Genomic DNA, 26,257 nt, shown 5'->3' on the forward strand with positions numbered 1-26,257 from the left:
GGTTTGCAATGGAGAGCAAACTGAGCAAGCCCTTTTGCAAAGTGAGCTGCTTCCTGGTAAAGTGCAGGGCAGGCAATAAAGTTTTCCCACAGTGCACCAAGGTCCTATGGCTAGAGCAGCCACATTTCAGGGGGGCACTAGGGACTCTGGGATATAGTTACTTTGACTTGGGTCTGAGCACTGCAATGTGGATGCCAGAGCCCTAAATTTGAGCACAGGTTAGAAAAGCCTTAATATAGGGTTAAAATACAATGTAGATACTCAACCCCAGGGTTCCCTAACATGGACCAGCTGACTCAAGTCCCACTAACCCTGGGCTTACATTATGGTGTAGATATACCCAGAGCATCTGTCACATTAAACAAAGCTGAGCTAAGCTTTCCTATTCAAGTCCAGATTCTTCCAGTTGAGCCAATTCAGAGGGTGGGGTAGCATCTGGGGTCTATAACAGGCCTAGAACATAAGAATGGCTATACTAGGTTAGACCAATGGTCCATTTATCCCAGTACCCAATCTCGGATAGTGGCCGGTGCCAGATGCTTCAGAGAGAATGAACAGAACAGGGCAATTTTGAGTGATTCATCCCCTGTTGTCCAGTCCCAGCTTCAGGCAGTTGGAGGATTAGGGACATCCAGAGCACAGGGTTCCATCCCTGGCCATTTTGGCCTATCCTCTATGAACTGATCTAATTGTTTTTTGAACCCAGTTATACTTTTAGCCTTCACAACATCTGCCAGTGATGAGTTTCCCAGGTTGTTTGTACATTGTATGAAGAAATACTTTGTTTTAAACCTGCTGCCTATTAATTTCATTGAGTGAATTCTGTTTCTTGTGTTATGTGAAGGGGTAAGCATTCGCTTTCGCCACACCATTTATCATTTTACAGACCTCTAGCATATCCCTCTCTTAGTTGTCTCTTTTCTAAGCTGAACAGTCCCAATCTTTTTAATTTCTCCTCATATGGAAGCTGTTTCATACTCCTAATCACTTTTGTTGCCCTTCTCTGTCCTTTGTCCTATTCTAATATATCTTTTTTGAGATGGGGCAATCAGACCTGCATGAAGTATGCAAGGTGTGGTTGTACCATTGATTTATATAGTGGTATAAGAGGGGTTTACTGGCTGAGCTCCTCAAGACAGAGAGCCTGGGTCAGAGAAGGCTGAAGGCAGGAGCAGCAGCAGAAATAGATGCCTGCTGGCTCTCAGGACCAGAAAGAACTGAAGGAAGTGGGGGCAGCAGAGCAGTTTACCTGCTGATGTCTCCTTGCAGGAGAGCTGGACCCCCAGGAACAGTGAAAGGTACAGGGGGAGTGAGGGATGCTCCCCAGCAAGGATGCTTCCAGAAGAGAGACTCTGGGAGTTTCCATGGGAAGAGCAGAATTGCATTCCAAAAGAAAGGGCTGGGGTTTTTCAGCAGACTGGGTCATAGGTGGTCAGGCTTAGTAGTTGGAGCGGGAGGGAGGCCTAGTGGTCGGAGTCTCAATGCCAGAGCCAAGGGTTGGAACTGGATTACCAGGAGTCAAGGAAGGCAGGAGAAGGGCTGATTCTGAGACAGGAGCATGGCTGGAACAAGATGGGAATGAGGCTGGGTGCAGGGTAGTACCTGTGCTGGAGTGGTAGAAGATTAACAGGAGCAGGACTTGGGGAGACGAGCATAGGGAGGCAGGGGCAGAATGGGGCAGCCAGGGGGCCATGGCTCCATAATTTTTTACCAGATAAGGGTGAGCAACGGGGGAGGCGGAGCGGAGAGGACTGAGTGCGGGGTGGGGTCTTGGGGGAAAGAGGCAGCATGGGGCGGGGCTTGGGGAAAAGGAGCAGTGCAGGGGCAGAGCATCAAGGGAAGGAGCAGTGTGGGGGCAGGACCTTGGGTATGGGGCAGCATGGGGGCAGGGCCTCAGTGTGGAAGGGGTGGTGAGGGCGGGGTCTCAAGGAAAAGGGGTGGTACAAGGATTGGGGGAAGGGGCAGCACAGGCGCCAATAGTAGAGGCAGAGAGTCTCTGGGTGTTGAACAGTCAGCAAGCTGCTGCTGCTAGGTTAAAAACCTGGCCTGGTGGCTTCCTGAGCCAATCAGGCAGGATGGCCAAGCAGGCCGCCTAGCTGGCTCATTAGGGCATCAGAAGTATTGAGCAGGTGCAGCTTAGGGCCTTACTTCTGACATGAGTTGGCTGTCCTGGTACAGGGACTGAAGAGGACAAACAAAGAGTCCAATGTGGCAAAGACACATGTTGAGACACATGTTGCTTCTATGTTGAGAAGAAAGCCAGGTTTTAAGGACTATATGCACTGGCAGTAATATGGACTATCTTTTGGGACTTTTGTTATGGAAATTTGCATTTGTTTTGTTTAATAAACTATGTTAGTGGACAAGAGGATAAGCTGGCGTGGAGTTACTGGGAACCCAAAAGGGAAACTGATGTGAGGGGCCACTTGCAGGCAGTGGTGGATTACTGACCCTGGCTAATTTGGGGCCCCTTGAAAAATCTCCCCCTGCTGTGGCCCTGGAGCTGGAGAAGTTTGCACTCCCTGCCACGGCCCCGGGGCTACGATGGGGGCACAGAGCTTCTCTAGTCTCAGGACGGCAATGAGGGGTGGTGAAAAGGAGCAAGCGGGGGATGGGGCCACAGGGGAAGGGGTGGAATGGGGCAGGGTCGTGGGCAGAATGGGGGAGAGCTGCAGGGAAGAGGTGGAACAGTGCAGGGCCAGGGATGGAATGGGGTGGGGGAAGGGGGAAGGAGCAGAATGGGGTGGGGCCATGGACAGAGCTGTAGGTGGAAGGGATGGGGTGGGTTCATGGTTCCAGCATTGGGGCGCCCTCACTTGCTCCAGCTCAGGGCCCCAGGAGACCTTAATCCACCTCTGCTTGCAGGGCTGCCACGAGGCCCTGAAGTGGTGCTTGGGAGGAGGCCACTTGTTTTACACACTTATACAATATCAATAGCTTCCTGTGAGATGGTGGTTTTAATAGATTGCAATGCAGAAGGGACCATTGTGATCATCTAATCTGACATCCTGTATAACACAGGCCATAGAATTTACCCAAAATAATTTGTAGAGTATATCTTTTAGAAAACATTCAATCTTGATTTAAAAATTGTCAGTGAAGGAGAACTGTGATGGAGAAAAATTGTTCTAGTGATTAATTATCCTCACTGTTAAAACCTTATGCCTTATTTCCACTATAAATTTGACTAGCTTCAGCTTCCAGTCATTGTATTTTGTTATACCTTTCTGTTCTAGATTGAAGAGTCCATGATTAAATATTTATTCCTCAGGTAGATACTTACAGACTGTAATCAAGTCACCTATTAGACTCAAAGAGATCAATCACTATAAAACATGTTTACTAATCCTTTAATCATTCTCATGGCTCTCCTCTGAACCCTCTCCAATTTATCAGCATCCTTCTTGAATGGTTGGCATCAGAACTGGACACAGTATTCCAGCAGCAGTTGCACTAGTGCCCAGTAGAGAGGTAAAATAACTGCTCTACTCCTATTCAAGATTCCCCGGATTATGCATCCGAAGAGCGCATTAGGTCTTTTGGCCACAGCATCACACTGTGAGCTCATATTCAGCTGATTATCTACCACGACCCCCAATTTCTTTTCAGAGTCACTGCTTCCCATGATAGAGTACCTCATCCTGTAAGTGTGGCCTACATTTTTTGTTCCTACATACATTTAGCCATATTAAAATATTGCACATTGTTTGCTTCCACTCAATTTAACAAAGGATCCAGGTTGCTTTAAAATCAGGGACCTATCCTCTTCGTTATTTACCTCTCCTGCAATTTTTGTGTCGTCTGATTCACTGTATATTTATAAGGATCATAGGTGGTCCTGCATTGTCTCTGGGCTAAAATTATTGTGTTATAGTTTCTTTGCACCAATCTGAAAATGCAGAGGAGCTGTAATCTGAATTTAAACACCAAGCAGAGAATTAACCTGTCAGAGGGGAATCTGCTTGCTGGTGCATCTGTACCACTGCCAGGGCTTTGCCATTGCCTTCCTCTCTCCCAGAATATGGGGAACGTTGGTGACAGGGAAATGCCATGGCTATGCCAATCCTTCGCTGATGGTGGTTCCATTAAAGGCCCAATGCTAGTGGTCCGACTTAGAACAACCTTAGTACTTCCTCTAAATACTGCTGCATGGTGCATAGTAAGCCTCTGACAGTGTTTTTAAATAAAGTCTGGGCTTTTGTTGCTGTTACTTTTAGGAGATTAATTTGCTATTCAGTTCTTCAATGGTCATTTTTACCAAATGGGTCTTCTACTCTCAGAATCTTTTTCTACATTTTAGTGGGCAAAAGAATCTGTGCTAAAAAGAAGTTGTTGCTGATATCAATAAACTACTTCATCAAACCAGGCCTCAGTGTGCTATTCAGCCCATTAATATGAGCTGAATGGCAGAGCTCTATGCCTCCTGACCCTGCCATCCACCAGTATGGGAGATGGGTTGGAGACAAAAGTGGGCATTGCCGAAGAGTGGTGTACTCTGAAAATCCTGGGTCAGTGCAACAATCCCTAGAGAAGCCTTTCAGCCAACGCAAGTTAGAGTAGCTTATGATGAAACTAGCCCTCAGCTGCTACTATGATCATGGAATGGAAAACAGCCTTTCTTCCTACCTCCTTACTGAGCAGAACTCAGGCTCAGTTTAGGATCTGGTCCAGTTTTTATATATATTATTTTGATTATATTTTTCTCTTTTAATTATACAAGACTCTTGTTTTTGTAATCTGAGTTTTACTTACAATTAGTTGCTTTTGATATTAAGGCTTCTACCAATACAATGTCAAAACCGAGAAAAACAATCTGTATACTGTAGATAATAAGGTAATCAAGAAATGTATCACAACCATAAATGTCAGTATATTTTAGTATTGTTGTCTATGAATACATTTGACTGTGTCAATATTTGCAAAATAGTTCCCCCGCCCTTGAAAGGTTACACACATTATTGGGTAAATGCACACTATATAGAAGCAGCTTAATACTTTATGTATCTGTATGTATTTAGTTTGTTGAAAGTTACATTTTATATATATTGGTTGGATATTTGCCAGATAGATCCAGCTAACTTTAGGCCTTACATGAACAGTGAAAGAAAACAGAAGTAAGGAAACAGAGGTTAACAATGGACAAAGCGTGAATTCACAAGTGGCCTTGTAAATAATATGTAGCTAGTAGATAAAGAAATAGTAAGAAGAGTAATGTGTGATAAGCTTGTAGCTGCAGTTTTGCTTACTAGCACACTTTGTATCTCATGAATAAGTCATGGTCTATACAGGGATTGGTTCATAAAATTAGTAAACCAATCATAAAGCATGTGATACAATGTAGAATGAAATGTGCACATGTTTGTTTTAGAATATATGTATATATATACATATATTCTAAAACAAACATGTATATATTATATATATAATCTGATTTATAATTATGTAGTTTGGAGTTCCCTGATCACCTCAGGTGTAGCTTTATGAAATTCCAGTAAAGAAACATCATTGACAAGTTTGGATTCAAACTCAGTTTTTTGGATTCCATAGAACTGGATAAAAGGTTCTTCCAGAACTGGATGTTCTGGATAAGATGAGTGGAAAAGGTCTCAGAGGAAATCCCAAGGTTAACTAGTAACCTTAACCCTAATTCTGAAATTTTTTACATTCCATCCCATACTATAGATAATAAAGGCTACAATATCAAACAGGGCTCAGTAGGTGAACTTGGAAATATGTGAAGGCATTTGTACAATCAAATAATAGCATATTTTGTTCTATATTTGCAAATGCCCATTTGCTGTAAATATGTGGGATTCTGCAGATGCATCTTTTTCTCCCCTCTGAAACTATTTGAAGGGATTTTGTGGGTCAGTCTTTTTGCTGAAATTAAATGTAATAAGTTCATGCTAATATTAATGACGATTTTTAATAGAAAAAAATGGTTGTTTTTTTCCTTTCAGAGTTTTTTATGGTTCAAGGAATTTGTTATGATGTTATGAATAGTATTGTAGGTTTTCAGTAGTTTATAAATTTAACAGATTACTATTCAATCCCAGTATTTTTTTTTGATGAATTCATATGGGCTTGGTTTAGTGAAACATCCATCAAGCCTCTGCACTTCATAGCCCATGCTAGTCCCCCAGTATGGACTCTGTCTGTCTTCCCTGATGCATGAGACAGGTGTTTCTGCTTACTGTTGAATCAGGCTCTTTATAGCTCAGTTTTTCAGTCTCTTGATGTATCAATATGAGGAATATTTAAACAATTTAAAATGAGAAAAGCTTCATTTTAAAGTTATATTTATAAAAGAAGAATTTGGTTATGTCGATGTACAGAAACTTAAGTTTTGAATATCATGCTGTTGAGATTCCCATACAGAACAAAAACACTTACATACAGATTTATAATGTTTATAATGCACGTAAAAATTAGTTATTTTAGAATTAGGAACACTAGTTAATAATATCAAAAATCCATTCATAATTTGTGGAGACTTTAGTAGTCACAATGAGCTATGGTGAAATAAGAAAATTGATCAAAATGGTAAATGTTTAGAACAATTTATTGACATGTATAACCTGATTATATTGAATACAGGTGCACCTACTAGATTTAATTCAGTGGATGGATCTTTTTCTGTTTTGGATTTGGGAATTGGAACAAATAATAGAGCTAGTAAATGCATCTGGGAAATTCATAAAGACTGAAATGGGAAGTGATCACTTCTCTACGCTTATTGAGTACCAAGGCCAAGGAAATGTCGAAAACACAAGAAGAGTCCCTTGCTGAAATTTCTGAAAAGCTGATTGGGGACATTTTCAAGATTCAATTTGATGAATATTTATGTAGTAACTATACAACTGAGAACATAGAAGAATTCTATAACAACATAATAAAAGGAATTATAGCAGCACTTCATAGAATCATAGAATATCAGGGTTGGAAGGGACCTCAGGAGGTCATCTAGTCCAACCCCCTGCTCAAAGCAGGACCAATTGACTTGATCTGGTCATCAACAAAACATCAAATTGTCCCTGACTTAGTGACTTAGAAATCCAGTTCCCTGGTGGAATGAGGATTGCAAATTAACAATCAATGAAAGAAATAAGGCATATAAGCAAGCAAGATACACAATTAATAGTAAAGACCTAATTACTTTTATAAAATATATAATGCTTTGATGGTGGCACAAAGGATTAACAGAAAGACAAAAAAATGAAGTTGGAGAAATTTCTGTAGGAAATTGAACAAATATTCAGAGCTTTAAGAAATATATAAGCAAATTCCAAGAATGAATGAAATTTGAAGTAAAAGTAAATGTGTACCTGAACATATTGTAAACAATGAAATTGAGGTCTCTAACTTAGGAAAGGCAGACATTTTTGCAAAAGAATTCCAAAAGTCAGTAGTAATATGAATCAAAGCAGTGAGTTTTATGAGTGGGGGGAAAAAGGAGGTTTATTGAGGAAAGCTGTGAGCTATTAAATGGCTGGAGAGAATATACTCATGATATGTTAAACAAAAATTGTAGTATGCAGGAGCTTATTGCAGCCAATAGAACAAGGAAAAATATATCACCAGGTAAAGATAACATAAGTAATGAAATGCTTCCACACTTGTCAGAAGGGAATCTAAAGATGCTATTGTGGTCACATAATTATATATGGGGGTGGGGGAAGAGGATGAGCGGGGAGGGCTGCTGCCAATGGAATAAAAACAGGAATTGGTGATACTAATTAGGAAACCAGGCAAGGTACATACAAGACCTGATGTTTATAGGCCTATTGCTCTCACATAATGTGTGAGGAAAACCATGGAAAATATGATAAATGTAAGACTAGTGGAATACTTGGAGAAAAATGATATTATAACTGAGATACAAAGTGGCTTCAGAAAAGGAAGATGTACAGTTGACCATATAGGGCAGGGGTGGCCAATCTCTGGCTCCAGAGCCACATGCGGCTCTTCAGAGGTTAATATGCGGCTCCTTGCATAGGCGCCAACTCTGGGGCACGAGCTACAGGCGCCAACTTTCCAATGTGCTACAGGGTGCTCACTGCTCAACCCCTGGCTCTTCCCCAGGCCCCAGCCCCATTCTACTCCTTCCCCTGAGTCTGCTGCGCCCTTGCTCCTCCTCCTCCCCTCCCCCCCCACCTCCCGAGCCTCCTGCATACCACTAAACAGCTGATCACAGCGGGCAGGAGGTGCAGGGATGTAGGGTTAGGTGTTGAATGGTGGTGCTGCTGTCGGGTGGGAGACACTGGGGGCAGGGGGGAAGCTGATGCGGGAGGCTGCTAATGTGTTACTCTGGCTCTTTGGCAATGCACATTGGTAAATTATGGCTCCTTCTCAGGCTCAGGTTGGCCACCCCTGATATAGGGACTGGAAACAGAGGTACAAAAAGCATAAGGACTAAGAACTTTATGATAACAGTTTTCCTTGACATTGAAAAAGCATATGACATGCTATGGAGGGAAGGCCTGCTATATAAACTAGCTAAAATTGGAATAAAAGGGAGAATGTTTTGGTGGATAAGGGACTTTTTAAGTGACAACTATATAAATCAGAGTGGGAATAACTTTATTAAAAACCTACAAGCTTGAAAATGGAATTCCACAAAGGAGTATTGTCAGCCCTACTTTGTTTTCCATTATGATAAATGACCCCTTGGAAAGTGTGCAGACAGGAATAGGCATTTCCTTCTTTGCAGACAACTGTGCTATATGGACTAAGCATAAAAGACTTAAAGTAGCTGAGGAAAAGACAAATTAGGCACTCCAGAGAATTTCCAAGTGGGAAAATGTTTGGGGGATTTAAATGCTCATATGCAAAAACTAAGGGAATGCTTTTAATTAGGAAGAAAATTAGGGAAGGCTGGGACTTATTTCTTTATGGTGAAAAAATTAAGATAGTTCAATAATTTATGTTCCTATGATAATAATAAATTAATTGATAATAAATTAACTTGGAAAGATTGCATAGATGATATCATAAAAATTGTAAAAGTAGAATTAAATTACTTAGTAGTATAGCTGGATACAAATGGGATGCAGATAAGGTATAGATGATATATAATGCATTGATAAGACCAGTTTTAGACTATAGATGACAAGCTTTTGGTTCAGCTTCAAAAACCACTGAATGCATCTGATGAAGTGAGCTGTAGCTCACGAAAGCTTATGCTCAAATAAATTTGTTAGTCTCTAAGGTGCCACAAGTACTCCTTTTCTTTTTGCGAATAAAGACTAACACGGCTGCTACTCTGAAACCTGTTAGAAACTTGGAACTGTTCCAGGCCCAAGCTCTATGATTGACATGTGGTGCAATGGTGGTAACATCAATGTGTGCTGCAAATAGCCACTGGAGAAGCACCTATAAACCTAAGGATGGAACTATTAGATCTAATCTTTTGGGCAAAGGTAAAAGGAATAATGAAAATAGAAGTATACAATGGATTTATGAGGATTGCTGAGAAATTAATAGACAAAATGTGATGGATTGCCACAGACTTCCTCATACGATCAGGGAAAGAATAGGCAAAGGAGATATATTTAAATGAAAAATTGAGAGCGCTAAAAATTTTTAGTCATGGGAAATCAAATTACAGCTGGACAGTTATTTCTCCCATTTGTGGATTTGGAATAGTATGAAAAAAACCAAGGGAATGAAAATACTACACATTATGACCAATACAATTTCTGAATTAATTTATGAAAAATGGGGCTGGCTTAGTCAAGTCTATACAGACGGATCAAAAGATGACAGCCTGGGTGGAGTAGGAACAGCCTTCTGTCATCCCAGTCCAAAAATCTAAAAGGCTACTGAATTATGTGACCGTTCTAATGGCTGAACTAATAGGGATAATGTTCGCATTAGCCTGAGTACGAGATGTGTGACCAGCTGCAGCTGTAATTTTATTTGATGCCTTGTCAGGCATTATGACAATCAGATCAGGGACTTCAGGAAGAAAAAATGACACAAACAGTGAAATAATATTCCTAACTACAGAAATAATTCAAGTAGGTATCTGTGTAACAATAGTAGATTATGGGTTTCAGAGTAACAGCCGTGTTAGTCTGTATTCGCAAAAAGAAAAGGAGTACTTGTGGCACCTTAGAGACTAACCAATTTATTAGAGCATAAGCTTTCGTGAGCTACAGCTCACTTCATCAGATGCATATCGTGGAAACTGCAGCAGACTTTATATATACAGAGAGAATATGAACCAATACCTCCTCCCACCCCACTGTCCTGCTGGTAATAGCTTTTACCAGCAGGACAGTGGGGTGGGAGGAGGTATTGGTTCATATTCTCTCTGTATATATAAAGTCTGCTGCAGTTTCCACGATATGCATCTGATGAAGTGAGCTGTAGCTCACGAAAGCTTATGCTCTAATAAATTGGTTAGTCTCTAAGGTGCCACAAGTACTCCTTTTCTTTTTGCGAATAGTAGATTATGGCACATATCAGCATACCTGGAAATGAGGTGGCTGACAAAGCAGCAAAAAACAAGCTCTAAAAAATGAGGAAGTGGATAATAAGATATCCTTAAGTAGACAAGTGTAGTCATGAAGGAGCTTGTGAATGAAAGGAGCTTGTGAAGGAATGCCAAGAACTACGGACTAAGGAAACAAAAGGATGAAGATTTTATGATGTATGCTCAAAAACTGAAGATAATACTATTCTCCATAGTCAGATACAAAGAGTCTAGTAGTCATTTTTATAGTGTTAGCAGATCATTGTGCCTTAAATGATAAATTAAACTTATTAAAATACATAAAGATAGGTTGTATAATGTGTGCAAAACCAAATAAACTGTTGATCATGATCTGTGGCATTGTGGACAATATTCTATGGAAACAAAGTTCTTTTATGAAAAATTGAGTCAGCTTGGATCAAAGATGTTTCCGTAAAGGGACTAGTGAGAATATCAGGAAAATGTTGCATTACCTTAAGGATACTAGACTAAGTGAAAGGACTTTTTTTAAAAAAATGGCTAAAAGTGAATGAAGAAAATGGTGGTCATAGCCTCATATGTTGTGCCAAAAAACAAAGACAAGGGGTTTGTCTTCACTACCCACTGGATCGGCGGGCAGCGATCGATCCAGTGGGGATTGATTTATCGCATCTAGTCTAGACGCGATAAATCAACCCCGCCCCCCGAGTGCTCTCCCATCGACTCCTGTACTCCAGCACCACGACAGTGTAGGCAGAGTCGACGGGCAAGCAGCAGCAGTCGACTCACCATGGTGGAGACACCAAAGTAAGTCGATCTAAATACGTCTACTTCAGCTACGTTATTCACGTAGCTGAAGTTGCGTAACTTAGATCAATTCCCCTCCTCCCCCTAATGTAGACCAAGGCAAAGAGAGGATCTTCAGGGGAAGAATTTTGCAGTCAGTCCCTAGGATGAGGGAGGTCAGCAGGGACAAGCACAAAGTCCCAGGGGGAGAGCCTGCCCCGGAGTAAGGAATCTGGCAAGAAGGTAGGAGCGGTGAAGGTAGGAGCAGGGAGTAAAGTAAGCTTCCATGGAAAATCCAAGAGAAAGAGAAAATAGAGAGACTTGGTAGAAAGGAGCACTGGGAAACAGCAACAGGACTGCATTGCTGGTTGTAGGGTCCCTGGGCTGGAACCCAGCTTAGCGGGTGAGCCCATGTTGCCCTACCAGCCATTGTTATAGTGGCATAGAGCCTCAAACTGGGACTGAACACCATTTGGAGATGGCATTTGGACAATTGTCCTTTTGTCCTTCATAACCAAAGTACTGGTGGACTAAAGGGTGACCTAGCTGGAGGGCCAAGTTATCAGAAGAAAGACTATAGCAAAGTGAGCGATGAAGAGCAAGGGGACACCCTATGCAGCGAAAGCTACATTCCTAGACCTAGAGGCAAGGAGGCGCACTAGTGATCAGTAGGAACCTAATTACACTATGCTCTTGCAAACACGCACATGTGAGTAACTGTACTGATCCAAGCAATCTCACTGAATTCAATACATGTGCTTACTTGTGGAATGTATATCACTTGTTTGTTTGCAGGATTGGGGCCTATGGTCCTGTAAATTATCAGGCTAGAACACTGACACTTTTTGGAAGCTATACTGTTGGAGATCAAGGAATCAAGCTTAACTATTGCAGCTTGAACTACAATAATGCTGCACTTCTCATTTTTCCCCAAATCTGAATGGAGATGATTTAGTTACTATTGTTTTATAATCTTTTAATTATTACAAGAAACACAGAATATAATAAAGATCAAAGCTTACTTATATACTACTATTAAATTACTAAATATAGTTATCTATAGCACATATGTTGAGTAACTATAGTTATCAAACAGAATTGGTTAATTGCTTTAATTATTCACATTCAGATAAAATTAAGTTATTAAATAGTTTGTCATCACTAATTTCTATTGTCATTTTCTTCTTTATAAAGTGAAAATAATTATATATGGAATATTAATAAAGATTTCAGAAGCTCAAGCAAACTTGTAAAGTCTTTAACAGAAGTATATTTACAAAAATAAGGTCTTTTCTGGGACAGCCATAATGTAGAATTGTGCAATAGTTATGGTATGGTTTTTCAACTAGCAGCTACTTCTCTTTTCCCATACATAAATGGCAGCCAGCAATAGCTAGAAACAAAAGATCCCTCTCCCACTCTCTGAATACAGTGACATTCATTCTCAGAGAAGCAGGGGCAGCTTTTTGAAAGGAGACTTCTTCAGCCCAACAATAACACACAATGAGTTATTGACTTGTTTATATATGGAGCTCTTTTCAGTAACTAACTCTGACTCCCCACAGTCTGGACAAATGATTGATTTCGTTGTTAGAAAAAGAGAGAGCTCTTGCACTAAACTCTGTAGTGCAAACTACTTTTCCCCCATTTGTTCCCCTACTGAATAGGACCTTATTAAAATGCACTTTCCAAAAAATACCTGCAGCTGGCCTTTATAAGCATGTTTTGTATATATAAATAAGTAATTTGTCCCACTCTTTTGTATAGTAATAGGGCATTGGGTAATCTTGTCAATATATATATCTGAAGGCTGATTGCCACAGTTTTTATGTTAAATTGTATTATTTATATTTATCTGCATGTAAAACATAATTCAGATTACTTATTTGAACAGTAGCTATGTGCTAATTGGTTACAAATGTTAATATTTTAAATTTAATGGGCATAAGCTTTTCTTATGGTGAGATCTTGAGACTATAAATTGGCTATGCGCTCTACATGCAGGTTAATTAGATATTTTATAATATTTGAGCAAAGTATGAACATTTAGTTAAAACCCTTTTGTATTTTGAATATATAATTATTGATCCATTTGTCATCTCATAACTATAATTATAAAATGTCCAGCTATACATTCTGTTATATTCTACTGCTCAAAACACAAACATTTTCCATGAATTCTTTATGCCCATCTGTTGAAAGGAGAATTGATTAATCCACCCTTTTGTTATCTCTCAAGGGTTTTTGTTTTGTTTTCTCTGTAAAAAAGTTAGCTTTCTTCGGTCCTACTTTACATATTTTAAATGTAAACAAGCATTTGCTATCTTCTTTCATTAAAATGTTTATATGTAGCACCTAAAAAGTTGGCTTGTACAGCTGCTATGCTGGAGGAACAATTTCTGTATGATCAGAAAGCATAGCTCACTTTATGCTATACTGAACTCTATGCTTTACTAGCTGCATACCCTCCATGGGAAGTTAAGAACCCATTCTCCTCAATAATTTGTGGAGAAATTATGTCTGGGATGCATCTTACAAAGAAACAAGGAAAAGATTATAAGAATTTATTAAAAGTGAACACGTTTGTAAAATAGCCAGAACTAGCCTTTAATTGCACATTAGGCCGAATTTGCTATGGGGTTGCATCTATGTATTCAGTTACACTTGTGCAAAGTGAATGTAAAATATTACCAGATCAGAATGATAGCATTTTAATACAGCACTGCATATACTCTGCAGAGTGGTAAATAATTACACAAGATACAAGATGGCAGAAAATTATGTCCATTGCATTGTATTTTTAAAAGCTTTTCCCACATGATTTTAAGAAAGGGTAGGTTACCTGTTTATCCAGATGCTTAAAATTTTCAGAAAACCTAGGGAGCCTGACCAATGTGAATTGCTTCGAGCAGGGGGTTGGACTAGATGACCTTCTGGGGTCCCTTCCAACCCTGATATTCTATGATTCTATGTCCATCAAATTTGCTGATTTTGGTACTTGTACTCTCTGCCTTGCTGTTTGCTTTTTACTTTTTTCCTTGTTTTGTATTCTTTCCATCATCTTTGTGCTCTCTTTCCCTGTACTTCTTTTCTTTCATTCTTTCTCTTTCATTTTTTGTCCAAATAAATTGTTTCAATTCTTCATACCTTAACTATTTTTTCTCTTAGTTTATTTTCTTTTCTTTTCCATCTTCTGCTTCTTTTATTATACTCTTCTTTGCTGTCTCTTCTTTTCTTTTGGTTTTGACTACTTTCTATTTCTTTCCCTCTCAATTCTGACTCCTTTTTTTCTTTTCTCTCTTTTCTCACTCTGTTTTCAGTTTCTCTTTTCTGTCCCTCTCTAACCTTTCTTTAAATCCTTTATTAACAAACCACCATGCTATTGTTTGTGTAAGAATTTGGGGGGAGGGATAGCTCAGTGGTTTGAGCATTGGCCTGCTAAACCCAGGATTGTGAGTTCAATACTTGAGGGGGCCATTTAGGGATCAGGGCAAAAATTGGGGATTGGTCCTGGTTTGACCAGGGGGTTGGACTAGATGACCTCCTGAGGTTCCTTCTAACTCTGAGATTCTATGAAGAGAGGAAAATTAGCAAAAGTATATGTACAGAGTTGAGGTCATATAATTTCCCACTGCATGGTACAGATGAATGAAAGAAGAAATCCTATTCCAATGACACAATTATGTATGGCCCCTGTCTATTCTAGACATCCAGGTTAATACCAATTCACTTCCACCTGGGTTATCAATTCTGGGAGCCCAGTGCAGATGGGGCATCGGCAATATATCTCCTGATCAATGTCAGTCTGACTGGCATAGTACATAAATGATGGCAGCAGCTGGCGATCCATGTACATTAATGCTACCAATCTTGCTGACCTGGGTGGAAATGAGCCAAAATTAGTGGACAGTGTTTTAAAAGTCCCTAGTGTAAACAAGCTTTTTGAGGCAGGAAGCTCAAAGTAATATATAATTCCCCTTCCCCAGTTCAGTGAAAGGTCCTCCACATGAACATCAGTAATCAGTCTCATATGGGTTGTGAAAGGACATTCCTAAGCAGAAGGAGATGGGTAAGGGAAGAGCCACTTTTGTGCCATCACCTGTCTGTAAACCCATTAGGAATTTCCTGTAGAAATTAGTGCTTACTTTGTTATCTATAGGGTCTTGCTTTATGCCATCAACCCACTTTGGGTTATGGATCAGGAGACCGTGACAGCATGTCTCTTGAATGAGTTTTGCTGGCAAAGGGTAAAGTCTGGTTCTCTGCATGGGTTGCCTGGCACTTTTTAGGATTTCCCTGTGAATCTTGCGATATCCACACATATGAAGCTTTGCCTCATTTTTGGATTGAAAACCATGGGCCACAACCTCGGCTGGAGTAAATTGGTGTAGTTCCATGGAAATCAATGGATCAGTATTGACTTAGTCCGGTAGAACTATGTAGATCCAGCGCTATAACTCCACCTCCACAGGAACTCTCTGAACTGCAGCTTGTAGAGCTTCTTGGTTTTTGTCCTTCCCATATTTAGTACATGTATAATATTTGATGATACACAGATTTACTGTGAATGGTGCCTAGGTTTAGCACTGAAGGGGAAATTGTCTTTCTAACTTTTAACTGGCACACCAACATTTTGAAGTGTTTCTAATCTTTGAAAGACATATGTAGTTAACTCTCTTGGACAAAATTGTTCTGTTGGACAAATTATACCTCTCTTTAATCTTATTGGAAGGCACCCACCTGTTGTCTATATGAAATGATGCCTAATATACAAAATATTTTTCAAACAGCAGGCACTTGACTCTATGGTGATGGGCATGATACAAGAACCTGAACAGAACAGAAAAAGATTTAATGCAGTCTGAACAAGTGAGACCTGTTATGTGTCTTCCATTTAAATTATGCCAAAAGCAGAGCTGCGCTAGGCAAAGCTGACAGGAGAATTGTGCCCTAAAAGAAAAAATGGGCATATTATCATTATGTCTGGATACTTGAAGGAGACGCTATTAACGCTGCATAATTTTTCAAAGTGAAAATGCTCTCTCTTGATTCAACTTTTGCTTTACATATTTCTTATTTGATTTCTATTTGTGTACAGTATTGCAAAATGTATTTAAATGTTATATTTATGAACAGTGTAGCAAGAGTTTGAACACATTCAAATGTTTGTCTTACATTTTCTTAATAATGGCATGGAGCTTTGTCTTACTACAAAACTCATATTCTTTTTGGGGTTCCAAGTATTTACTCTATTGTATTCAGAAAGCTACAAGGGCATCTACAATCTGTTTTATCATGTGAAAGATAGCATTTTGTGTGCAGTTAATTGTGCTGATGCCCATTGTGGGTGGCAAGAATAAAACCTTGGCTTATGGTGAAAAGCTTTTGGCCGCAACTTCACTGTACTTTATCATTAATCAACCTTAACATATACAGTAGCCTGAATAGTTACCCAGTCACCGTCAGTCCTTCCAGTCTTACTATCAGCTATGCTCTTTAATGCCAATGGATGCACCAGTACCCAGTCATCTGACAATGTGGCCTCCCAGTAGCAAGTTCCCATCATACACTTTTCCTGTGTAGAGACTTGGACTCTGGGTGTGTGGCTGTAAAGCTTATTCCAACATGTGTATTCACAATTCCACCCAAAGTGTGGAACAGTGGGTAAAATGCTGGTTCCACTGTAGTCAATGGAAAAGCTTGCATTGATTTCAGTGGGCCAGGATTTTACCCAGTAAATTCTCACAACTGATAATCTGAGAATGTCAAAAGTAAAGATGGTGCACTTGCACCATTTGTTTGAAATCTGCTCCTGCAGGGGGGACAGTGCTCTGTCCAAGCTTTGTGGTCCTCATACAGTGATCCAGAGTGGGGCAGGGTGGGGAAATCTCATTAGAAGACTATTGTACCAAGGGAAATATGGGGTTGGGGCCACTTCTCTCTTAGCATCACATTGGAGTGGTAACAGCAGTCCCCACCCACAGAGCTAGAACATGTGATTGTTAAGCAAGCTATATAGTAGTGAGTGACTAAAAAGTATTAGGTACCACACAACTTATTTTATTATTGTCTATATTAGATATATCTTAAAAACTGTTTGCCAACTTCAAAATAACTATAATATAAAAATTAAAAATTGCATATATTCAAAGTTAGGTTATTCATTCTAAAGGGTGAGTTTTTTCATATATATATTCTAAATTGAAACTGTCCCTATAATGTTAATAAAATCTGTATTTTCAAATGGCTATAGAATAAATATTTTGTGAATGAACTTGTGTATGAATGATTGTATCACAGTTAAAATGTTTTCACTATTGTAAATATGGGTTGTAATCAACAACATTTTATGCACATTTCAAGAAATGATTTTACATTTTTCAGATGGATTTTGCAATTGATGGTCAGAGAGGGGGAATCACAGAAAAAGGCATTCTTTCAATGACAACAGAGGAATTATATTTAGAGCAAGAAAAAGTAAGTGAATAATATCAGTTAAATATTTTGATAAACCTGGAAAAACATTTCAAAGACAGTGAGAGCTATTATTTATATTTGAATATAAAACTGATTTTAATCCCTGCATATAACTAAAAGAAGAGGATTTTTAAAAATAATCTGCTACTTATTGATTTAGTAGAAGGCATTTATAATACTGATTACCCATGTACACCTGGTGAGTTCAGATTTCCTAATCTCAAAATGTACTACTGCGTTTTCCTGTTAAAGCAAGCAGTTTTATGATATCAAGACACAGATGGAATACTCCTGCTTGGCTACATATTGAATAAGAATTAAAGTCTTAGTCTCTTTTCTGTGGGCTGAGCTCTACAGTTCTGCAAGTTTCTGAGACAAAATCCCCAATGATGGCAACATGAATATGATCCTGTTTTAAATGTCACCTCCCACGGTACAAAGACTTAGTTTTTTTAGGTTAACTCAAGCTTCTTATCAGAAATAAATTGATGATGTGGAAACTGGACAGGACAAGGAGTTCTTAAATTAGTTGAGGTAAACCTAGAAGGTACATTAAAACCAAATGAGGCCCTAAATTACACACAGTCTCCAGAAGTCATGTTCTTGGTAGTATCTCATATTAATGCATGTGCAGGAACAACTATTCTGGCCTAATCCTTTTGCAACTCTGTAATCACCATATTGGGTAAAACAGCTGGGTATTGAAAAATATGTTAGGCCTATGTCTGTGACTTCTTTCCTTATAAAACCAACAGCAGTTAGCTATATAAATTGAATTCCTCATGGGAGCTGAGTTGGGACTCATTTTAACTATAAACCAAAGGAATTTAGCTGTATAATATTGAACAATCCTCAGCTGATTGGTTCAACAAAAAATACTCCTTACGATTCAGTGAACCACCTCATGTGCATTTAAGGTAGGCACAAAAGAGGATGATAAATATAGGAAATATTGCAAAGCCCCTGGTTCATTGATGCATATGGTCTGGGTCTGCCCTAAGGTGACATGCAGTTGGGGAGATGTGCGTGACAGAACATATTTTATTTAAATTTGGATGTTCCTTTAACGTCTGAAATTTTCATACAGTACTAGGACTTACATAGCTAAAATTAGACCATAGAAATCTTTCAAAATCCTGTTTCCCTTGGGCTTTTTCTGTATGCAAATAGTTAATCTTGGAAAAGTGGAAACCTTGTCCATCTCCAAAGATGGAAGACTCATGTAATAACTTATTTAAAATGATAGCCCTTGAAAGACTCATGCGCATACGATGGCAGGAACACACAAAACTTCAGGACATAGGAGCATTTTCATCTAATCATTTTGACTAATCATTACTTTTCTTTATTCAGCATTGAAAATTTATACTTTACAAATATGCATGGCTGATAAGTAGTACTCTTAGCTGGTCATTACGTTTTCCACACATCTGTCATGTTTTCTTTTTTCTTCTAATCATCCTTCTTCTGTGGCGAAGTGTCCATAATGGAACCTTTTCCTCTCCCTTTTAATGTCATCTTCTCTTCCAGATCTTTCTCTTCACATCAAGAATGAAATCCTGGCACCAAGGAAGTCAATAGTAAAACTCCCATTAGCTTCAGTGGGGCCAGGATTTCACCCCCAGATTATTATTTGAAAATGCTACCTAAAGTTTCTCTGATTTGTTTGTATTTCCTTCCCATGGTTTCATGCACTAAAACTTCCTAAAGTTTATAATCCTGCAGTCTGAAATGAGTAAGTAGCACACAGCTATTGTGCCCCAGGAGCAGGACAGGATTTGGGAAGCCACAATCTAGTTTCTGCTTCCCCTTTGCTGGCACAGTTTATTTCTCCTTCTGTGTCAGCTCCTGTGCACATACCAGCATATTGAAAGGTATAGCCAAGGCTCTGCCAGCCCATTCTGTGCCCACCTGCATGGGAGAAGTTACAGCCCAGTGGTGCCTGCTCTCCTCCACTCCTCGCAGACTCAGGAAATGACTAGGTAGACTGCTGAAAATTCACTGTATGCAGTCTTACAATTGCCTTGTATATCTCTATAAGTCATGTTTGGCCCTGATCCTGTAATTGGATGCATGAGGGCAGACCCTTGTATGTACATGAATGCCCATCGACCTCACTGGGATCCTACGCAAGCAGAAAGGGCAAGCCTCATGTATTCAATTATAAATTTACATAAGAACATAAGAACGGCCATGCTGGGTCAGACCAAAGGTCTATCAAACCCAGTATCCTGTCCTCTCACAGTGGCCAATGGCAGGTGCCCCAAAGGGAATGAACAGACAGGTTATCATCAAGTGATCCATGCCCTGTCACCCAATCCCAGCTTCTGGCAAACAGAGGCTAGGGACACTATTCCTGCCCATCCTGACTAATAGCCATTGGTGGACCTATCTTCCATGAATCTATCTAGCTCCTTTTTGAACCCCATTGTAGTACTGGCCTTCACAACACCCTCTGGCAAGGAGTTCCAGAGGTTGACAGTGCGTTGCATGAAAAAATACTTCCTTGTGTTTGTTTTAAACCTGCTACCTATTAATTTCATTTGGTGGCCCCTTGTTCTTGTATTATGAGAAGGAATAAATAACACTTCCTTATTTACTTTCTCTATACCACTCATGATTTTATAGACCTCTATCATATCCCCCTTTAGTCGCCTCTTTTCCAAGCTGAAAAGTCCCAGTCTTATTAATCTCTCCTCATACGGAAGCTGTTCTATACCCCTAATCATTTTTGTTGCCCTTTTCTGAACCTTTTTCAGTTCCAATATATCTTTTTTGAGTTGGGGCGACCACATCTGCACACAGTATTCAAGGTGTGGGCATACCATGGATTTATATAGAGGCAATATGATATTTTCTGTCTTATTATCTGTCCCTTTCTTGATTCCCAACATTCTGTTTGCTTTTTTGACTGCTGCTGCACATTGAGTGGATGTTTTCAGAGAACTATCCACAATGACTCCAAGATCTCTTTCGTGAGTGGTAACAGCTAATTTAGACACCGTCATTGTGTATGTATAGTTAGGATTATGTTTTCCAATGTGCATGACTTTGCATTTATCAACATTAAATTTTGTTGATCATTTTGTAGCTCTTTGCAGTCTGCCTAGGACTTAACTATCTTGAGTAGTTTTGTATCATCTGCAAATTTTGCCATCTCACTGTTTATCCCTTTTTCCAGATCTTTTACAAATAAGTTAAATAGGACTTAGCCCAGTACAGATTCCTGGGGGACACCACTATTTCCCTCTCTCCATTCTGAAAACTGACCACTTATTCCTACCCTTTGTTTCCTATCTTTTAACCAGTTACCAATCCATGAGAGAATCTTCCCTTTTATCCCAGGACTGCTTATTTTGCCTTTGGTAAGGGACCATGTGAGAGGCTTTCTGAAAAACTGAATACACTGTATCCACTGGATCTCCTTTGTCCACATGCTTGTTGACCTCCTCAAAGAATTCTAGTAGATTGGTGAGGCATGATTTCCCTTTACAAAAACCATGTTGACTATTTCCCAACAAATTATGTTCATGTATGTGTCTGACAATTTTGTTCTTTATGATAGTTTCAACCAAATTGCCTGGTACTGAAGTGAGGCTTACAGGCCTCTAGTTGCCAGGGTCACCTCTGGAGCCCTTTTTAAAAACTGGCATCACATTAGCTACCCTCCAGTCATTTGGAACAGAAGCTGATTTAAATGATAGGTTTGATACCTCATTGTGTGTACCAAGTTCTGCAATTTTCCAGCAGTCTTGGAATATGTCTACACTGCAAACAGTATGATTATGCAGTGTATGATTGCAGGTCAAGTAGACATATCTGAGCTAGCTTTAATCTAGCTAGCTCAGGTTCTGGAGCAGTGAAGTCATGACATACAGGCTTCAGCAAAGGTTATACAAGCCCTCTCGGAACCCAGGGTAATTGCTCGGGTGACTAGACCATGCCAAAGCATGTGCTGCTGCAGCTTTAGCTTGGGGGTCTCTACTCAAGCTGCAGTCTCACCCCATGATTACAGTGCAGTCATATCCTGTGTTAAATTTTCTTAACACATTTCTCAATACATTTTATAATACAGAATTCCTTTTACCATTCAAGTCAACATTTAAATGAGTCTTTTCACTGTAGCTGAATATTTTATCATCCACCACAGAATTCAGCTACCTCTTTTTCCATTTATTTAAATTATGTCGCCACTCTAAAGAAAATGTTAATAAAATTCTTTGTTTCCAGGGAAAAAGTGTAGTTTACAATGTCAAGACATAGTGAGCTAATCATAAGATACTGCAGGAAATATTGTAATGAAGAACTAATAAATCTAGCCTTTTTCTCACAAAGATTCATGCCGTGAAATTGACAGCATAATCTATAAATGAAATAATAATACAAAATTGGTGTTAGGCAATAGTGGAACACGATTTCCATGTAGATTCCTGGATTGAAAAAAAAAACGTTATTCTTTCAGATAGAAGATTATGAATCTATAAATTTTGTAAGAGCATCAGTAAAAGAACATATAAGCATCTTAAAGTTTAAAGTACTGTAGAAGTTAAAAAGTTATTTATAATTGTATAACCGATGTTTATTTTTCCTTTCAGTAATCTATACATGATGTCTCATTTTCTATAGTTATTCTCTTCTTGCGTGCTCATTTTTGATTCCTCACCATTTGTACTATTGCTTTTTTTCTAATCTATAACCAACCAATTTAATATACTGTATGTATTGGCCCCAATCCTAAATTTCTTACTTAAGCAAAAGTCCTAGGACTATCTCTGGAGATTGAACCAGCAGCTTCCTCTGGAGTTAAATAAATTTCTGTGGACATACTAACTCTATCTCTGCCTGCTGAAAGGCATGCACTGAATGACAAAATATTTATAGTCTCATCCCTTATTAGAAATGATCCTGAGGAACCAACCAATTTCTTAATTCTAATCACCCAAGACAAACAGAATTTACTGCTCCTTCACAAAAATGCTACCTAGAAATTTCTCTTACAAGCCTGTGGTTTTCTTTGATACGTTGAAAGCACATGACAATAAAAGGAAACACAAAGTTGATATAGATATTTGTCTAAATCACACATACTTTTTAATTATAGGAGAATAGGTATACGTTACAGAGTTCATTTCCAGACACTAAAAATTTACATTCAAACTACACATGTGAAAATCAGTTGGATGTTATTTAAGGATGGAAAATAATATGAAACAATTAATCAGATTTTCTATTCTGCTCCAGCTGGAGGGAGGTCAGGAGGGTGTCTGTGTACGTTAAACATGTATTAAGTAAGTTTTAACAGGTTTACAAATCTTTGCCATGTAAGAGAGACAAAAAAATAATCTCCCCACATGAAGAGTACCTAAGTGATATAGGCCACTAAAGAGACTCTATACCGTCCTTTTCCCTAACTCCTGGTGTAGGAAAGGGGATGAGTCCAGTGTACCCATCTGCTTCAGCTGTATTTTGATTTCTGGAACAGTCTCTGGACACAATCAGAAGTGGCTTAAAGGTGCCTTTTCTCCTGCTCTCCCCGGCAGACCTGCAACAAGCACAGCTTCCCCAAACCAGAGAATCTAGGTCAATGTGCTTTGTCTTTTGGGTTTTTTTTAAGCAAATCAGTCCTAGGTTCTCCGTCTCATGCCTCTCTATTCCATGCAGAACACAGGTCTTCACCACTGCATCCCATCTCTGCTGGTTGCCTACTGCAGTCTTAGCTACTTCCCATATCATTTTGATAACTTTCCATTCTGCTTCTGTTGTTTGCATCCATATTATCCTTGCTTGGTGGGTTACAGTCCAATGGCTGTCTTGTTATGTTATTCAGGTCTTTCCTCCATGTACATGCTAGCCTTCTCCATTTTGGTTCTGTAATTTCCCCTGTCCTATCAGTTTCTGTTTTGTCCTCCTTCAGAGTTCTTCATTTGTGGTTTGTTTGTTTTTCTGACTATCTGATACCGGGGATTTGTCTAAGGCAGCTGTTTATGGAAACTTGGAATTTAGATAATCCAGTCAATAAGAAGCAGTCCTAGACTGATGGAATTATCAATATTACATAAGATCACTATAGAGTAGCTTTAAAGTTATTTGATACTCATTTGAATACCATATATTCCTTAGGGACTTAATTATAATTCTATATTAATTGATACATATTTATTTTAAATTGTATCACTTTGAAACAAAAATATTTTCAATACTATAAATCTTCCATCTCTTTCCTTACTATTGTTGCTTCCCAACATCCTTTTTTTCTAACACATCTCTTGTGGGGCGTGATTCTGAAAGGGGCTGATTATCTAGGGCTAGATTATGAAAAGTATTTATGTGCCTGATGATGCAGATAGGCACCTTTCAGAAGTGATAGCTTACTTGACTCCTATCTTTATCTTTCCGTGCCTAAATACCTTTAAAAATCTGGCCTTTATCTCCAACGGATTTTAGTGGGAGCTGAGATACGGACAACTTCAAGGTGCTTGGTACTTTGCAGAATTGGATCCTTAGATTGTAAAAAATAACAATTCCTTTATAATACTTAAGGGCACTTTTCAGACCTAGTTTAGAAACACATTAAGGATGCTGGACCCAGACCCTTAGATAGTATAGATCCACTGAAGTCGTCAGAGCTTGGCTCAGCTGAAGACTTGGTCTGTTAAATCTAAGCTCATATTGCTATTTTTGTCTGTCTTCTACCCTTTGTGGGGATTTCAATTGACAGGTTCAGTGCGAAGTAGCTCAGAGCACTCCCTGATAACATGTGGACTGTGAGTCGTATAGCATTTCACCTTACATTAATATTAAGGAGAACAGGAGAAACAGGAGGCGGTATAAATAATAAGAGGACTTTTATATACGTTTATAATAAAAATAAAGCTTACAGTTTTTTTGTTCTGACTTCACAGGAGCACCTTTAAATTTAAAGGTATAAAGTATATGATTTAGAGGTATGAATAAAACCTGCATATTCTGTATGAGTATATCCAATATAGGAGCTTTGCAAAGTATCATGAACATTTACAAACCTAGGCTCAAAAACCTACACATGCACCCTTCATCATGATGATTTCAGCTAACAGGAGGGGCGGAAATATCTTGATTATTGCACCAGAAAAGATTACTTTCCTTCACTGAGTTGAATTTTGCAAGGCTGCAGTACATAGTGGATCAAATCCTCAACTGGTGTAAGTCAGCACAGCTCAACTGAAGTCAGTGCAGCTACACTGATTTACATCAACCGAGGACCTGACCCTATATTTTTAATAGAAGAAATAGGTGGTTTCCCTATTTCCATACGCTTTTTCTTGAAGCAATCTGCTCACTTACCATAGACCCACCCAAATCCTGTACTAGTGTCACTTCCTTGTTGAGTTTTCCTGGAGAATGAGGAGTAAAATGTGTAGGCTTTCTGCAGCACAATGAGAGTGTGCATTTTTTTCAACTTACGCGTACGTAAGCCTTCTTTTGTGAAGAGGACTCATAGGGTCAGATAATGTTTAAAGGGACAGGCTTTATGTCTCTCAGGCCTGCATGTTTCCACATGGATGCTTCCACACACACACAGTTTGAATTATGAACAGACCTATTAATGCTGGGATCACAAAAGGTCAAGTTTTGTCTTCTTTTACCTCTATTCAGAATTGCTTTTGAAAAGGGGGAAAAAGGGATTTGCAGAAAAAAAGATTCATGATGAAGAATTTTACAGGTCTTTCTCTCCCCCACTCCCACCCCCTCTTTTTAGCAACATCTGGGAATTGAAAAAAAATTCTTACTATGTAAAATAGTTCAGGGGTATTGTATTACTAGATTTTAATATAACTCTCCTAGGTCACATGTAGGGTTACCTTTTGGGATAGCCTGTTACCTAACAACAAAAGGAACTTCTGTAAAAATTTCCTGGTACTAAAATGTATATAAAGTTTATCTGAAGAAACATCCTAAAATTTCCCACAAAAGAATTATGGGTATTTATTTTTCTGATAACAGCGGATGGCCAAATCCTGAAATATTTCCACCATCAAAACTCCCAATTGAGTCATCAAGTTAAATTAACAGCTTGAGCATTTTCAGACTATTATTTTAATAAGTTATTTTAAAAAATTGTATGTAAAAGTGGATTTCTACATATGGCATATGAAGAGAATCTACTTCATAGGTGACTCTGAAATGTCAGGCTCTATACACATTAAAGGGTTTTGATGATATCAGGGTAACCGTGAAAATATAGCATTGGAACACATTTGTTAGAAAGCATTCTAACAGTCCTCACCCTAAGTAACATTTACATTATATAACCCAATACCATTTCAGTAGGAAAGTCAACTAAATAATTTGGCTGAGTTAGATCTACTATCAGACTTCCACATCCTGCAATGAGCTGTGCAGAATCTTAAAATGCATCTTTAAGATTTAAAACCACCTAAAAATGTTATCTTCTGTTTTTTTAAAAAACTTACAAAAAACTGCCTAAGAAACAGAAAACAAAGAATAGGGGGGGAAATGGTCAGTTTTCAACATGTCAAAAGGTTAACAAGAACAGTG

The 26,257-nt window shown here is 38.9% G+C and overlaps 1 protein-coding gene across 7 annotated transcripts in view; it reads left to right on the forward strand.

The window, feature by feature from the left end:
* DCDC1 (doublecortin domain containing 1) overlaps positions 1 to 26,257 on the forward strand; it is a 420,020-nt gene that overhangs the window by 167,576 nt on the left and 226,187 nt on the right. For all 7 annotated transcript variants that reach the window (XM_073347762.1, XM_073347765.1, XM_073347767.1 and 4 more), the window contains exon 9: positions 17,627 to 17,719. In XM_073347762.1, coding sequence (XP_073203863.1) covers positions 17,627 to 17,719 — 93 coding nt within the window. The remainder of the gene's footprint in view (positions 1 to 17,626; positions 17,720 to 26,257) is intronic.

This window comes from Lepidochelys kempii, chromosome 6, assembly GCF_965140265.1.
Source record: "Lepidochelys kempii isolate rLepKem1 chromosome 6, rLepKem1.hap2, whole genome shotgun sequence".
Taxonomy (NCBI): domain Eukaryota; kingdom Metazoa; phylum Chordata; order Testudines; family Cheloniidae; genus Lepidochelys; species Lepidochelys kempii.